The sequence below is a fragment of the Trachinotus anak genome, unplaced genomic scaffold (genome assembly GCF_046630095.1).
Source record: "Trachinotus anak isolate AG129_WGS33_773 ecotype Australia unplaced genomic scaffold, CSIRO_AGI_Tana_v1 ptg000019l, whole genome shotgun sequence".
NCBI classification, from domain to species: Eukaryota; Metazoa; Chordata; class Actinopteri; order Carangiformes; family Carangidae; genus Trachinotus; species Trachinotus anak.
In genome coordinates this window covers 17807384-17823520 of record NW_027273870.1, presented here as the reverse complement: position 1 = coordinate 17823520, position 16137 = coordinate 17807384, and the positions used below count along the sequence as shown (strand labels likewise).

General features: G+C 38.5%; 1 protein-coding gene across 1 annotated transcript in view; it reads right to left on the bottom strand.

Moving 5' to 3' along the window:
- The window catches only part of ctnna2 (catenin (cadherin-associated protein), alpha 2), a 302082-nt gene that overhangs the window by 60124 nt on the left and 225821 nt on the right, over positions 1–16137 (bottom strand). The window contains exon 9 of the mRNA XM_071504020.1: positions 14164–14316. Coding sequence (XP_071360121.1) covers positions 14164–14316 — 153 coding nt within the window. The remainder of the gene's footprint in view (positions 1–14163; positions 14317–16137) is intronic.

The window sequence follows — 16137 nt, the reverse complement described above, 5'->3', positions numbered from 1 at the left end:
ACATGCAGTTTTGTAGAATGAACCACTGTCTGGGTTCCTGCTCATGGTACTGAAAAGATGTAACTGCCTTTTTGTCTGATTGATTGAGACAGTCTAATGTCTCGGAACTACAGAGCCTCAGACAGGTCTTCAAATGCATCCATCATCAGCCCAAAGTTTTTAACGGAAGTAATTGAACTCAGATTTGCTGCTAACCCCTCAAACATACAAATGTCACTTGAATTTCAGTCATCTTCTCTACGTGCAGCTGCTATGTGACTGTAGAGTGCAGCATAGATTCTCCAAACAGCATTCACGGTTCTGAAAGACGAAACCACCCACCTCATCCCTAAGACTCGCCCAATACTTCTCAAACATACACCTACTTCAGAGACTACAGCATCAAGCTCCCTAAATTCTTTGGTGACGGATTATTCAGACAGTATAATTTGTAATGAAAAGCTGTGAGGAGATTGGTCTCTGCTCAGTGCTCGACTGCATCTGATAAAGGCAACTCTAACCTATGGTTCAGACAATGCCAGCCTATGACAGACACTCCATCTATGCCATGTTTCAGCAGGCAGCTCAGCAGTTCACTGGCGATTCCATCTGCGGTTGTATTCTCCAACTCAAGAAGATCTAAGAAGAAAGTCAACAGCTCTGAACTATGAGCTCACATTCTGAGGCACACAATGAGACGAGACCTTCTGCTTAAGAGGTGATTTCATCCACAATAAGAGTGTGCCCTAGACAGGTCACTCTGACTTGCCAATATCGCCAGCCTCGTTTCTTTTCATATAAAATGTACAATGTCTGTACATGTGACATTTGAGTGAAGAACATGGTCAACACTTGTGCAATTTATCATCCGTAGCTCCATTAGTCCTGGATGATCAGAGTAAGGCCAGTGATCTTTTGCAATACAGTAAACTGTTCCGAAGACATTGTGGGCTGAAGCAAAAATTTCAGCTTGTGTTTTAAGAAAGCCTGATTCCAGAGCTTTTCATCTTTACAGTATGTCTTTCAAGATTTCATTTGCTTTTCACCGTATGGGCCTATAGTTCTGCCAAACACTGGACAACCTTAGTTTTCCTGTTCTCATAGCCATGCAGTGACCCTGCTTCTCTGCATGTTTTGCATACCAATTTTATATTTTAAGTATAAGAAATGGGTAAGTCTTGGTGATTCTTTTTCCAGCGGTTCTCACTTGCTGCTCCTACACTGCTACTCTCTCCTGCTCCTCTATTCTGTCCAAGCAACTCTGCTTCTCTCTCATCACCTGGCCTGTTCTGCTGCAACTGCATTTAAATGAGCGGAATTGACACAGAAGAAATAAAAACCTTAATATTAAGTGAAAGCACTGATGGCATGACATGATGATGACAAATCTGACAGCAGATTGAAATGCATTAAGAGACAATAAACTTAAACTAGCTTGGCCATTTAGTCTGGTACTTTTGATGATTGCATGACCTCGTAAACAAAAGATACAAATGGCTTTGGCGCATGTGCAGATCAGTGCTCTAGTCTGTAAGCTTCCTCCTCTTTGCTACACTCATTTCTACATGTAACCTTAACCTCTGAAACTTTAAATTAATTTATGCAACTTACACATATTATCATTGTAAGTGAAAATAGGAGTGTAAACAAGTTTAAACTGAACTAAGTAAATTAAACAGTTATAGTTAGGAAATGGTCAAACTAGTGTGTATTACCTATCCATGGTGTAATTTGAGTTGCTCTGATATTCTGCTCAAACCACGATTGTCCTGACAATGCTGAGACAATTCAATACATGCAAGCTTGCTTGACAGTTGAACTCGAACTAGAGCTCACCAGCTGGCTGAATGTAACAGTTGGCCACTGAAGATCGGAGGCAATCTGCTGCAAACTAACTATTTGTAAAATCGAAACGTTACTTAAGCAGAAAATCAGAGCAATTTACATTATGTTTGTCAGTTTCTGACCTATTTTTTCCCCTTGCTGGAGGTCGCTAATCTGCTAGGTAACATTTAAGGAAACCCACTGGGAAACCCGGTGAAAGTTCTGATGTTTGCAAGTTCTTTTATCACCTTATTTAGGCCTATGTTCTCTACAAGAAAATGTGCCATTGTCATTGTTTGAATTACTAAGACCATGAAAAGTGTAAAAATATATACATATATTGATGAAGATGTGCAAAGTTAAGCATCCCCTGATGACAATGTACCAGGCCTAAGCCCAAGACATTGCTGGCCCAATTTTGCCCCTGGACTTATATCCTCACATAATCTAGTGTCGAATTTTTTTTTTTTTTTCTTTTTCATTTTACCCACATCTCCACATCAGAGCTGCAGAAACCTTATGGACAAGTCACCATAGGTTCTCAAAATCACAAAAATTAATTCTACTCAATTATTATTTTTTGGCTTGACATCTTGCTACCTGGATGACTTATATGACTCCACACTGAGAAGCTGAATGTATCTGTGTGTACACTGTGCTTATGAGAGAAGGATCGAGCGTGCTGACACACTCCATAGCCTTCACTGAGAATAAAATAGAGACAGACATTAATTGAGGGTTCATAGCATGCGAGAACAGAAGGTTTAGGCCTGATGGGTAATAACTCCAGTGACTTCATGCTCCACAGTCTTCACACTGACTCCCTTTTCAGAGTTAGCATTTCCTGCTCCCCTGCTACACTATAAGGGAGCAGAAAATAAGAAGTGATCTATATGAGGAAGGGCTATATGAGGAAGGGCACACACCCAGGGCTTATCATCATTATTACATTTTATATATATAAAGATTAGAGGAGGTCAGTTATGATGGCAACATTTTCAACAATTGTTGATGTGTTGAAATAGTAAGTACATGCCCTTTACAGAACCAATAACTAATCAAGGTTCATAATCGATTGGTGTGAGAACCAGCAAACAAAATGTGAATAGATTTATCTTCATGTGATGTTCTGTAAATGTGTGTATACACACACTCTCACACATGTTTTCCTGGCTATTCAAACGTTTATCAGGCCAGAACACAACTACAGAGTGACCACATTGTTCAGTTGTATATTGCTGTTTGCAGTGATTTCCTCATTGATTAATCTAAAGTAGAGGTCAAAAAACCACGGTGCAAATTTAATATAATGTTATGAATTGTTAAAGACCATGACACTGAGTTCAAAGTCATCATCTAATCATTTCCTTACTAGATTTTCAGAAATGATTTTGTCCTCAGAACTCATAGTGAATATTAATCATTTCATGACTAATGAGATAAAATCCCTTTTACTTATAGTCTGTACATTAGAGACAAAATGGGACATGTCTGGACGTCCTGCACTTTGGAACACTATATTGTTCATATCCTGGAAAATGAAGATGATACATGAATCAGAAGTAAAAAGGCATCACGAGACATCTTAAGTGATATATCTAAGCCCTCACGGACACATGACATAATTAAGGATTTATGCTGGGCTATATATCACATTACCATGGGAAGTCTACTTATTCAAAGCACGGAAGCTTGGTGTTGTGTCAAGTCTTATTCCTCTTTTACTTTCTCTTTTGTCACATTTAATCTTGTGTAATCCACTTAGTGTCATATCTGCAAAACAGGAATTCCACTGCTTCTTGTCATGTAGCACCTTTACAGACACTATCCCAGCTCTTAGCAGGAATGCTGACGTTTGTTTTTGTCTCAGAGCTAAGCTTATCTCCACAGCAATTTGCTTGGGCAAGGTTTGGTGAAATGTGTCACACAAACATTGCCACCAATTCATGCATTCTGTGAGAGATAATGGACCCTTGAGTTGACTCCCCTAAGCCTGCGGGCGAGGGTTGGGGGCAGTCTTTTGTGAATACATGCTTGATGTTGCTATAATTTCCATTTGTTTATCTCCCTTTTTCCCCTTTTAGGGACAGTGGAGATGTAACACAAAGAATATAAATGTCAGCTTGGGGTAAAAAGATTGGCTGATTGCATCCTAGGGCACAGCTGTAATTCTTCAGAAAAGGGCTGATGACCAATTCCCTCTGAGACACGTGGACTGAGTCACAGGGAAATTAATAAAAGCGCCACGAGGGAAAACTGCCAAAGATGTCAGAGTTATTATTAGAATCGTTATACAAATTATTTATATATGAACTATATTTATATGCAGTATGTGCATAATGTTTTAAAATATTATTTTTTATTGCATTCCGCTGGTGTAAAATGTTTGCTTAGATGTCACTGCATGATCTGTCTGCTATAAAACAACTTTGAAAATGCCACAACAAAATATATGGCATCATCCAGCAACCACCTCCAGGAGGACAGTTCATTACCTTTTGAGCATATGAGCAGGGACAGATTTGGTGCACAAAGATTTATCAAACCTTCACCTGTAATGTTTCTCCTAATACCTATAATTGAACAGTTTGGAATAGTACACAGTACTGCCAAATAACACACTGGACAAAAATGTGTATATCCTACAGCGTAATTTGTTGCTACCTTGCCGTGGAAGCCTTCTATTGACAGGGACTTACTAGTTGTGGCCTGTAGCAGTATTGATCAGATTACTGTATACCAAGGTTTCATCACATTAAGACTACCCATAATGCACTGCTGACAGTCATTCCAGCTGAGGGTAATCTTCAGCAACCTGGTTAACATTTCTCCTGCACCTTCTTGCACCAATCCCAAGTCTTAATAAGAGAAAGCTGCCAACAGGTATGTTCTTGGTTGAAAAGAAGGATATTGCTTTGGGAACATTTTTGGCCTTACATGAAGAGCAACATTTACTGTACATTATCTATGTGATTTAGATGATGAATTGAAAATGTTTTTCCAATTAATTTAGTCTACTTAAATTATAATTAGTTAATTGTTTTCTCTGCAATTTATATGTGAATGTTTTCTATAAAAATTCAGACAGACTATAATAAAACAAGCATTTTCGAACACATTATCTTGACTCAATGAGGTCTGAACTTTCTTTATTAAGATGCACTGCATATATGCAGTTGGTTTTCATTAGATCAAAGACAGTAACCGTACCATAGAAATTAAGCTACCATACAATACATAAAAAAATCTTGGAAGGAAATGTGTTGACATGTTTTTTTTTAAGGTGAAAATGTTTGTTTTGGGTAAATTGTTAGGAAGAACATGGACCACAACACATATATCAATTATGAATAAATGTGAATTTAAATATAAACTTTGTAGTTGAACATCTATATTCATGTTTCAACAATAGAATGAGGTTTTTCTTCTTTTGCAATGTGCAGTGCAACTTGTTATTGCCTTCAGGTTCATAAAGAAGCCCCTCAATCACTTGCATCTCTCCGTGAAACACTTCTAGGTCTCTGTTTATGGTGCAGGTTGCATGCAATCATTAACTAGCACTTCTTTACAAATCATACACTGAAGCTGTGGTGAGTCCCTAGTCCAAATAAACCCGGCTCAAGGTACTATTTATCATTTTTCCACTGTTTTGTTTTAGCTCCCGTAGTTTCAGGCTGTGATGCCCTTTGAATCTAAAATGATAAAGTGATTTTGCTACTTCAAGTGCCTTAATTGCATTGTACCTCACTTTCTCCAAACTCCCCTTCGACTCACCTGCGCCACCTAACCTCACAATTTGCAGGATGTATCTTAATGATATAGGGGTCAAAACTAAATTAGTAGAATTAAATTGTTAGATTAGTTTGCAGTTAAATACAAGCAGATATCCCATTATTTCTGATACATCATGTCATACATGCCCAAAGACTTACAACTGAACTGAACTTACATAAAGATTTCCTGTCACATCACTACAACTCTCCAGTGGTATCAGAAAGGCACCTCCCCTCTGGGGATATCAGGGATATTATACTCTCTTGACCTCAGTCTCTGACCGAGGACTCTCTTTCCCAGTTTGGTTCAATTATCGATAAGTCTCAAGACGTTTTTACCCTTTCGTAATGACGGAGCCCACTCTGCTTTTTACACCCTATACTTTTAAAAAAAACCTTATTGTACAATTCCTCAGAGCTTTGACCATTACAGTTCTGTCTCTGAGTTCTGATAGACTGAAATGCCTGTACACTTTCTGTTCTGACAAGCCCTGCAATGTGTAAGAAGCTTGGATCTGTGTCCACTAGACACCTTTTAATGGGCAGAAAGGTGCTGAAAGGCATAAGGAACAAGCATCAGAAAAAAAAAAAAAAGCTAAGAGGCTTTTACATGCACTGGGTAAAGTCTTCTAGTGTCAGCTAGCTGGTTGGTTAGCACTATTTTATACTACAATATCACTGGGAAACATAGGAGTACAGAAACCTATATATACAGTATAAACCTATACAAAAGAACCTACCCGGCCGGTCCTGTGTCCACCCAATGTGCTCCCATCAAACAGTTTTTCTCTCTTTGTTGTGCAATTGAGAGCTTTTCTTCCAGTTCTTTCATGATAGACAATTGCATTAACTCTCATCTCCTCTAGCTCGATTGGCCACTTCATGAAAAGTGACACTGATGACCACAAAAGGAAAAGGGGTTTAAAAAAAAAATATAATAAAAGCCAAGAAGAAGCGTGTAGTTTGGCTAAGTCTGTGTCCCTACAACACTGGTTCATTCTAAATAATTGCAACTTTATTTAAAAGATATTTGAAAACAATGAATAGGATTTGTTTGGATATAATTTTCACTCATGTTGATACTGTTACTGCAGAGTAATTAAATACAGACTCAAAACATTTCTACTTAAGGGTTATGGTAAAGTACTGATCTACACATACATTGTGTGATAAGATCCTGGTTTGAACCATTCCACTATTTATTTGTGTTAGACTATGTGCCAATGGCTGTACTCGAGACCATTTAATATGGTGAAGGTTAAATAAACAAAATTAATATGAAAGTGGATGGAATCAGGGGATTGAATGTTTTATTCAAGCAAAGTGCACAGTTTTGGCCTCACTCTGGCTTTGTTGAAAGAATCCAAATGACAGTAGATGGTCGTGGTGAGACAATGTTTGAACATCTGCACTCTTTTATTTCTGACATTTTTTTTGGCAATGAGCTCACCTGAAAATAACTCCCAAAAGGGAACACCTAAGGTGGATTAGGTGGGTGTGATGTATCTTTCTATGCACTTCTGTGGCTTCATCTTCCAAAGGCAGATTTCCTCTGAGGCTAATATCTTTGCATGAAAAGAGAGGATTAATGTTGGCCTAAAGGTTCAGGTCATCACAAATAGATCTGTTCCAACAGTGATCCATCCACTTTCCGGTTAACTGTCCAGTAAAGTGCTTAATGCAGTGGCCCCCAGAATAATATTTACTGCTGCATTTCGTCTCATGTCGCTGAGCCCTGAAGGCCAATTCAGTATTGGTTACATTCAACTCTGTATTGATTATGCATAATCACTGAAGGTATGTCTTTCCCCTTGACTCTGCTCATGTCCAAAGGAAGGTCACTGCTGTAAATCCAAAGTAAGAAAAGCTAATGAACTGATGAAGGTAATGTGAACAGTCCAACTTAATGTGGCTACAGTTTGGATGTATTCACAGCTTGGTGGATTGCGCTGTTACTGCAGCATTTTTGTCCAAAGAAAAAGAAAATTCATCTTTCATGAAGATTTCAGGTATTAAGAAAAACAAGTAAATGAAGAGCAGGGCAAGTAAAAGACTCAAATGCAAGGTAGAGAGGAATTCACAAATGAATGAAACAAATGCAAAAACAAAAGCCCTACAAGGGAGGTCAATTATAATCAAAACAACATACAAAGACAATACATAACATCGCTTGGAGAGCAGTAATAGGAGCCAAGCAACTGCATCAAGTGGAGTACATTGCACACATTACACACATTAAAGACTTGTCTACCCATTAAGCAATTCTCCTCTTGATTAGAAAAACACTGCAGAGATAAGGCCCTGTTGGAGATACAGAGATATGAAGAGTGTCCTTCATAAAAGCACGGCTGTTCAAGAGAAACGCTCCAACATGGAGTCAAGGTCAAAGGAAAACCTCCTTCTGACATTAGAATAGTGATGAAGCGTAACGTCCTTTAGATGACCAAGAACTGCTGGCACGTATAGATTCTCACTGCAGTGGCAATAAAAAGGAACTATGGTAACTTTAAAAGATTGGATATTCATCTTGTGTTTGAATTAACAAGAGCATAGCAGTGTGGGCAGCACTACGAGCTCAGGCTGCAGCATCAAGAGGCAGATATAAGGAAGTAAAAACTGGAGAATGGCAATATGCCTGTACTGAATGGTGTTAATGGGAGATAGCACACACACGCACACACACACACACACAGATACATATATATACTTACAAATAAAGCATGGTAGTGAGGGGGAGTAATGGCTAGTGAAGATCGGTATAGCTCTAGCACTGGTGAAGGTAGAGCAGGATTCCTTTATATAAAATTGTATTTAGACTTTTAGACTTTTATTCAGTCTTTTGCCCTCTGCACATTACAGGACATACCATACATATTACATCACATAAAAGACAAATGAAACAAAAGTGAGACCAACAGTGAGACAGACACATAACCCACCAACCAAAGTCAACTCAACCTGTAAATCAACATACACTCGAAACATGATATCAGGCCTAACAACAGCATTAAAGATGAGCAAAGTTGACATTGAACAGGACATTTTAAACAACATTGTAAAAATAAACCACATCATGATATGGGAAGCTTAGCTTTTTCTTGGAGGAAAACTCTAAAATTCTCCTGCATACCCCTAACCAAAATGGATCAATAATTAAATACGCCACTTCTGACCAATCTTCAGGTCCTCTGAGCGCTTCCAGTCTCTCAAAGTAACTGTATGCAAATGGTGAATTATGCAGAAGCACTGGACAGCAGCACATGAGCACCGTCACTCATCTGTGTGCATGCACTTGTGTTATGATGGTCAAGGGACTTTATGCTCTACTCCCTTAGCAATGTGAGCACATGGTGATGATTAAATGGGGTGTGATGAAAAGTTCACCGTGTTGGACGAGAGGCCTGGACCCTTGTGCTTAAATTCCTGATTTTTTAAACTTTTAATTATTTAATGGGAAGAAAAGATGTGGCAACGATTACATGAGAAGACGTGAATTGACAACATTTTCTACTGAATCGTTTAATAATTGAAATGTTTAATGGACCAGGATATTCAATTTTATTAAAAGCCTAATGATATTGCTTTTGCAAATAATTCAAATATAATTTTAGAAGGTGATTTCTCATTTGTCCTGGGAAAAGAAATAATATCTCCATTAATAGTAGACAGAATTGAGCTGCTTGACTTGAAGTATTGACAACTGCTGTAAAACTTTGCTGCCAAATGATCTAGACTAAACATGGGAAATAGATGAGGCTCAACATTGAAGCTTTACAAGACTATGTCTCCGTTGATTTAAAATATGAAATAGCACCAAGTCTGATATCTTAAATGAGATGGGAAACATTTTAATAAAAAAAAAATCCTTTTACCAGTGGATTAATGTCAACTAAAACACCTGTCAAAGGGGGCTCTTGTTATAGATAGGGAAGTTGTTTCTGCTGAGTTAGGATTAGGTACTTCTCATTAAAGCTAGTCTTGGGAATTAATTAGTACAATCCTGTGTTAATAGACCAATGATACAAGGAAAACCACAATTTTACCTCTTAAACCCTGAGGAATAACTAGCTCTGCTCTGATCTCTTACTTTAAAAATACCTCCCCCACTTTTTACTGCTTTTCCTACACAAATAGAGAGAGCTGAAATGGTCCAACCTCTTTGTGGACTTCAGTTAAAATATCATTATTACAGAGAAAGAAACACTGTCAGAAGTCACATATTACGGAAATTATAAGCACAGTACAAGATTCTTTTCTCTGCCTGCCAAAATGCTATCTTGTACTCTAGGATAAGCGTGTGAGTAAATGTGCGTGTTAGTGCATAATGGTACATGTGAAAGACTGTAGGTGAATAAATGATTGAATGTGAAACTATTTTTGTATATACAGAGCTAAACAAGAAGGCATGACAAAAGTAATGCAAAATTTGATTTGGGAGTCATAAAGAACATTTCCCTGACTATAGTAAGATCACTGCATTAAATTTCACAGAGCCATTACATGTCATTTGGCCAATGATATACCCAGCTTAATAATTACTGGTTTCCTGTCACTGGTCAAGATGGTGTAATGAGTTTGATTTGATTAGGAGGGCCCCCGTGTGATCTTCGCTCCTCACTGAGGTGAGCAGAGAACAATGGTGGAGATAGAGAGACAGATGCTGGAGACTGTGGAGCCAAATGGAGACAAAATGAAGAGGGACACTTCCCTGTGATACTCTTGATCATGTCCAAACTCCAGGCTAATGGCTTAAGACAGCTCATCCCTGCGTCAGGGGAGATGACTGCAGTGACATTGATCATGATGTTAATTAGTCTAATATATTAGAGGATTGTGATGGTGGTGGTGATGATGACTTTGTCTGTGATGGCACGAATAATGGTAATGACAGCAATGACAATGATATTGCAAAGATTACAGGATTGCCTTGAGTGTATAAGCTAGCTGTGTCTTGCAAGGACCAGTAATGTACATTCTCACCCTGACAAAAAGGTAACATCCTACACTACACAGAGGAAAAACAGTTTGGATGATAATGGGATGGGTGGATGGATATGGATACTGTATGTGTTGGAGTTATCAATAATTAACCTGCAGAGAGGAACTATGCAGTGTGCAAAGCTGCAAAATAGTGCTACGCCTGTTCAGATTCTTCTCTGAATACTTAATTCTCAGTTCTCTCTCTGCAGCACTGTCATATTTGCATGAATAAACATTGAACATGCTAACACTAAATTCAATACTGCCTTTGTCAATCTATAGTATTAAAACATAAAACAGTCTAATGAGCCAACCCCTCGGTAATAGTGATTCTCCTTTAATAAATTAAAATAATTTCATTGTAATGTATGGCAGCTCAGTTCATGTCCAACCACAATGATCACTCATTTCCATCACTTTGCCAAAAAGACTACACAGCCAGTTACAGTATGATGAACCTATTTAACACTATAAAGCTGTGCCTTATGAAAGGACAGGGTCGGCAACATGTGTCTTCTAGGAAGTCGCCATTTACTCGACCCATGGGCCGACAAGTGTTTCCGGGCTTCACCTCCGACAGAGTTAAAATGTTTGCTGTGTTTGAAACATGCTTCACCCTGTAAAAAGCTTCTATTGGCTTAGGGAATAAAACCCATTTACTCCATACCCTACCACGACACTGATGTTTTGTCAATATGCCATGTTACCAGCCCAAGTAACTGCAAACCATCATGCAGGTGAGTCAGAGTGGCATGAGGCAACCACGGGAATGTTCCTTAGTGTTAACATGAGCCTGCTAGCGCCTGATTGACACTGAAACCTCTGTAGTACCCCAAGACCTTAAATCTCTTCCTCCACGAGATTCTCAGTCTCAGCTTTGCTGCCCAAGAATGAAGCACAGATTGTGTTTCATTCTTGGACAGAATGTTTCATATCCCTCTAAACAAGGATATCCATGCTAATGTGCTCCAAGTAGAATGTGTAAAAACATTTTTAAAAAACATTTCCATTTAAAATCTTTTTTTCCCTCCTTTCTTTTTTAAGATCATATTTTAATTTCAATTCTGCCACATGTTGGAATTGCTGCCACAAAAACACACATACTGCCATTGTAATGAGCACAAAACACACAAAAAGCATCAGGTAAGGTGAATAAAAATATCCAAATGACCACATTCCATGTTTTTTTCTGCTTTTTTTTTTTTTAAGTTGGAGGTTTTTATCCACTTTCCCCACGGTGCTGAATATTATTAAACAGAAATAACTTCCCTTTTTTTAAATAAATGAAATGATATGTGGTATGGTATATGATTGTGTACAAATAGCTGTATGGGGGTTCATTCCTGCCAACATCACGCAAACACACAAGCTTGAGATAAGCCATTGCACAGTCAAAGAGCTATTTTCTGCTTTGACTGGGGCTTACAATCTATCTCCTTAGCATATAAACAACTGCTGTGTACCTCGCTGTTGCCATATGCTTTAATATGCTTTACATATGCTTTACAAACACAAAATCTGTAAAGGACAAAAACAATGCAACACATCTCCTGGTTTTCCTTCATGTGAAGACCAAGATGCATCTGCCTAAAATGTCCTGAGCCAAAACAAACTTTCAATATTGTTGGATGCAAAGGACAGCTTTTGAGTGCAGCATTAGTTAGATCCTCCCTCATCAGCAAACAGTTGGAGCAGACCAAAAGGGCAACCAAATCACTCACTCGGCTGATGTCAAAGGAAGCAGCGACAGTATGTTAAGAGGGACGCACACTAAGGGTTCTAAAGGCCGCTTTGAATGAGCCATGAGAACAAAAGGCAACTCCCATCAAAGGGCACAGGAATTTATCACAGGACTTTTCCCAATTGCAAGAGGGGGCGATGAAGAAACAAACTATCACAACCTCTAAGGGAAACAAGGGATGGTCAATGTCTCAACCTTTTGAGAAAGGGTCTAAGCTGATCTGAGGAACCAACAACTCTTTATCCATATCACCAATTTATTGTTTGTAAAGATTATTCTGCTTAACATCTGCAATGAGCAATAGCCAAACCATACTTGAAAGTGGATAATCAGCATGGATAATCTGTCACTGTGGCAAATACAAGGACTAGATGGAGCCTAGTAGCAGTCCTGGCACCCTGTATTTCCACAGTACCTGTCCAAGACACACCAAGTCCTACAATCATAATCCTTCAACAAACAAAACACCTGTGGACAGCATGGGCAATTTTGCATGACTCCTTTGGTATTGTAGGAAGAGTAAAGTGCTCATCCACACCTAGAGACCAGGAGTGGGTGGTGGGCCCACATTATCATACGTTAATGCTATTTCTTTCACTTTGGTAAATGTGTGTAAATGTGTTCATCTGAAAATAGATAAAGCTTATACTCTGACATTTTTATCAGGAAGTTGGCTTCAAACACATGACTGGATACAGCATATCAGAAAACAACGATGAATTATGTTGCATTTTATGAACAGCAATTAAACTAATTGGGACGTATACTTGTAGATGATAACTTCAGGTTTGGATTTTGACCAAAATGGAACACACAAATGTGGTCATATTAAGAAGTTTCTCATTTCATAGCATCTGCTGAAAACCAAGTCTGGAGAAACCAACAATGGATCTGTTTAAGCAGTGGCCCCCAGTGCCTGTGGCCTCACACAGGTAAATAATGACTGCCTCTTATTATATAAGCTGTAGGTACATATACTATTTATAGCTTCATGTATCTTACAGTTGCTATGACCACTGGATCATCATTTGTTAACATTTAGAAAGGTGGTGCTGTGGAAGGCAAGTGCAAATTGGTGTAAGTTTTTGCTGGTGGAGCATTTAGTGTGTGGACATTTCAGGTTCACTAAAATAGTGTCAGTGTATCACACTACACAAACAGACGCTTTAGGCTCAAATGTGTGTGACTGAATCAAAAAGTCAAAGATTCAACACTCATCCAGGACTGTCTAAATTATAGTTTAAAAAATAATACAGTAAAAAATTTAGTAAGGTGAAGCTGTGATTGACTAGTTGCATCACAACATTTTCTTCAGCAATATTACTCAAAGACGCTGAGCTTTGCACTCATAGCCTGTGCAAAGCTCAGCATCTTTGAGTAATGTTGCTGTGCAAATTGTTATTTCTAAAATCAAAATAAGAGTCAACGGTGGTTGAAGCTTCAAGTTGTGGTTTGTAATGTGATTTCAGCTGCACACATCTGCACGTACAGTTAAGAAGCAGAGCATTTTTAGAAGCGAGATGTACTTTGATTGAGGTAAGTTACCACATTGCAAATTATTTATAATAACATTCTCCCATTTTGAGAGAAAATCTATTTGTATGACATTCATTCAGTGAAAGAAAGAATGTGCATATGGAAATGGAAGAGTGTGTGTGTGTGTGTGTGTGTGTGTGTGTGTTTCTGAAAAGGTGTAAAGATTTTGATAGTTTTCATGGGTATTTTTTATTTTTTATCTGCTTTACAATGAGGAAGGCAGGTCTCACTCATTAAAAGCAACTGCTCTGTGTGTTGGCTGAAATCTTAATTCATAGGAACAGATACATGGGGATATATGTGTGCCCCCATGTGTAATTCATGACTGACCTCCACCAGCTTGTTGGCATGTTCACGGAACACCTGGGCGTACTCCTTGACCTCCTTCTCGTTTCCACTCTTTGCTGCTTCAATGAGCACCAACAGAGGGACGTTGGTCTCCAGGAAGGAGTCTGAGATGTGGTCCATTACTGCCTTTCTCAGCTAGAATGCAGAGGAAGAGAGATAGGAAAGAGGTCATGTTATTATTAAAATTTAGGTTGACGTGACTGTATTACATTTGACAATGATTACATCTCACTTAGTACTATAATGAATATAGTTTTAGTGACACACTGGGGTGAAAGGACAGAAAGAGCGAGAGACAAAGCAAGAGGGAGAGTGAAAAAGAGGAGAACTCTCAACGGGCAGGGGGGGTAAATTGCTTGTAAGGTGTCATTTTTCCCATAAGGCCTTTTAACTGGGACAGACTTTGCGACTTATATCTGTGTTTATGGAATTGTTCTGTACCAAACTGGCAGGAGATTGGTTGTTTTATAAGACAGTAAATGGACCCTGACCCCTGCTACTCACTGGGATATCTGATGAGATGCCAGAGGGAACAGTATAGAAGACAGCAGACAGGTTCTTTATCTTACGCAGAGAGGGAATTATTCACATGAGACCACTACTGAGACAGATAAGAACACACTATAGGGACAAAAGTGGATTCCCACACATATAGCATAACCATTTATTTGTTTCGCAGTAGCCCTCAGTCCTGAAGTCTCCCTCAATGATCTCTAAATCCCTGCACTACAAAATGTCTATACATTGTACATTTTCATGAACACAATTAATTCACCTTTAATATGCTGTTTTAATACATTATTGATGTGTTGCGCGATAACTGTAATAGAAACATAACAATTACTGCAGAGTTGACACCAAAATTCGTACCAGCAGCGATTCCATTGAATGCTCTTTATTCATACCACTTTATTAAAATTCCTTCAACACGTCAACAGCATGAGCACTGCAAGATTCTGCATCAAACACAATTAATACCAGTACATAAATTGTATGCATACCACCCAATGGGTATGCTAACATGGATGAAAATCTCCTCTTTCCGGTTTGGTTATCACTTGTCCACACATACCAATGATGGCATTAAACTGAGAAGTGTTTAATTAAGAACATGGATGACAGAGATTTGTTTAACTTTTCAAACCATCTTTTATAATTAGATGTAAAGCAAACATTGTGACCATATCCCTGAATTAAAAATGTCAAAACAGCAAGAAAGAAGGTAAAGAAGATTAATAGTTCTGAATGACAAGGGAAAATTCATTTAACAACAACAGAAAACAAAAAAACAAACCAAAAAAAATAAAATCACATGTAAGTCTGTCAGTCACATGTAAGTCTGTCAGTCACCCTGCAGCGAATTACAAACTTAATTGCCAGTCCACAGAGTGAAGGAGAACAATGGAGAATTATGGCTTCCTGAGGGCAGATAATTCATCACTATCGCCTCTGGAAAGAGACTACATTTGGGCAGTCTAGTGGACATGACTGGTCTGCAAATGCTGTGCACAATCTCAAGCTTAGACGCTCTGTAAGAGCTCCTTTATCCAGAACGCTATAATCCAGGATCACTGATTTGAAGAGATGCGTACTGCGTGAATTGTGAATATTGCATCTTTTCCGCTCTGAAGAGAATGGACTTGCATCAGTGCAACTGTGTAACCTCGCTCTTCTGTCACCTTGTGTGAAGCCACTATAACTCTGGGACAGGTGAAAAAAAAATGCTATGGGTTGTATGTAACTATGGCAAGCTCACCAGCGCTCTCACTGCTGTAAAGTAAAGCTGCATTTTGCATGTTTTGCATGTTCATTTTGCCCATTACTATGTCATACATTTATATTTCATACTAATTCTAACCAAGGAGGACCTGTCACAACAATTAAAGATTCAAGTCCAATTTTGTGTCTTGGGTCTTGTCCCATTATGCCACATATGCTAGGGCATCTCATTATCTC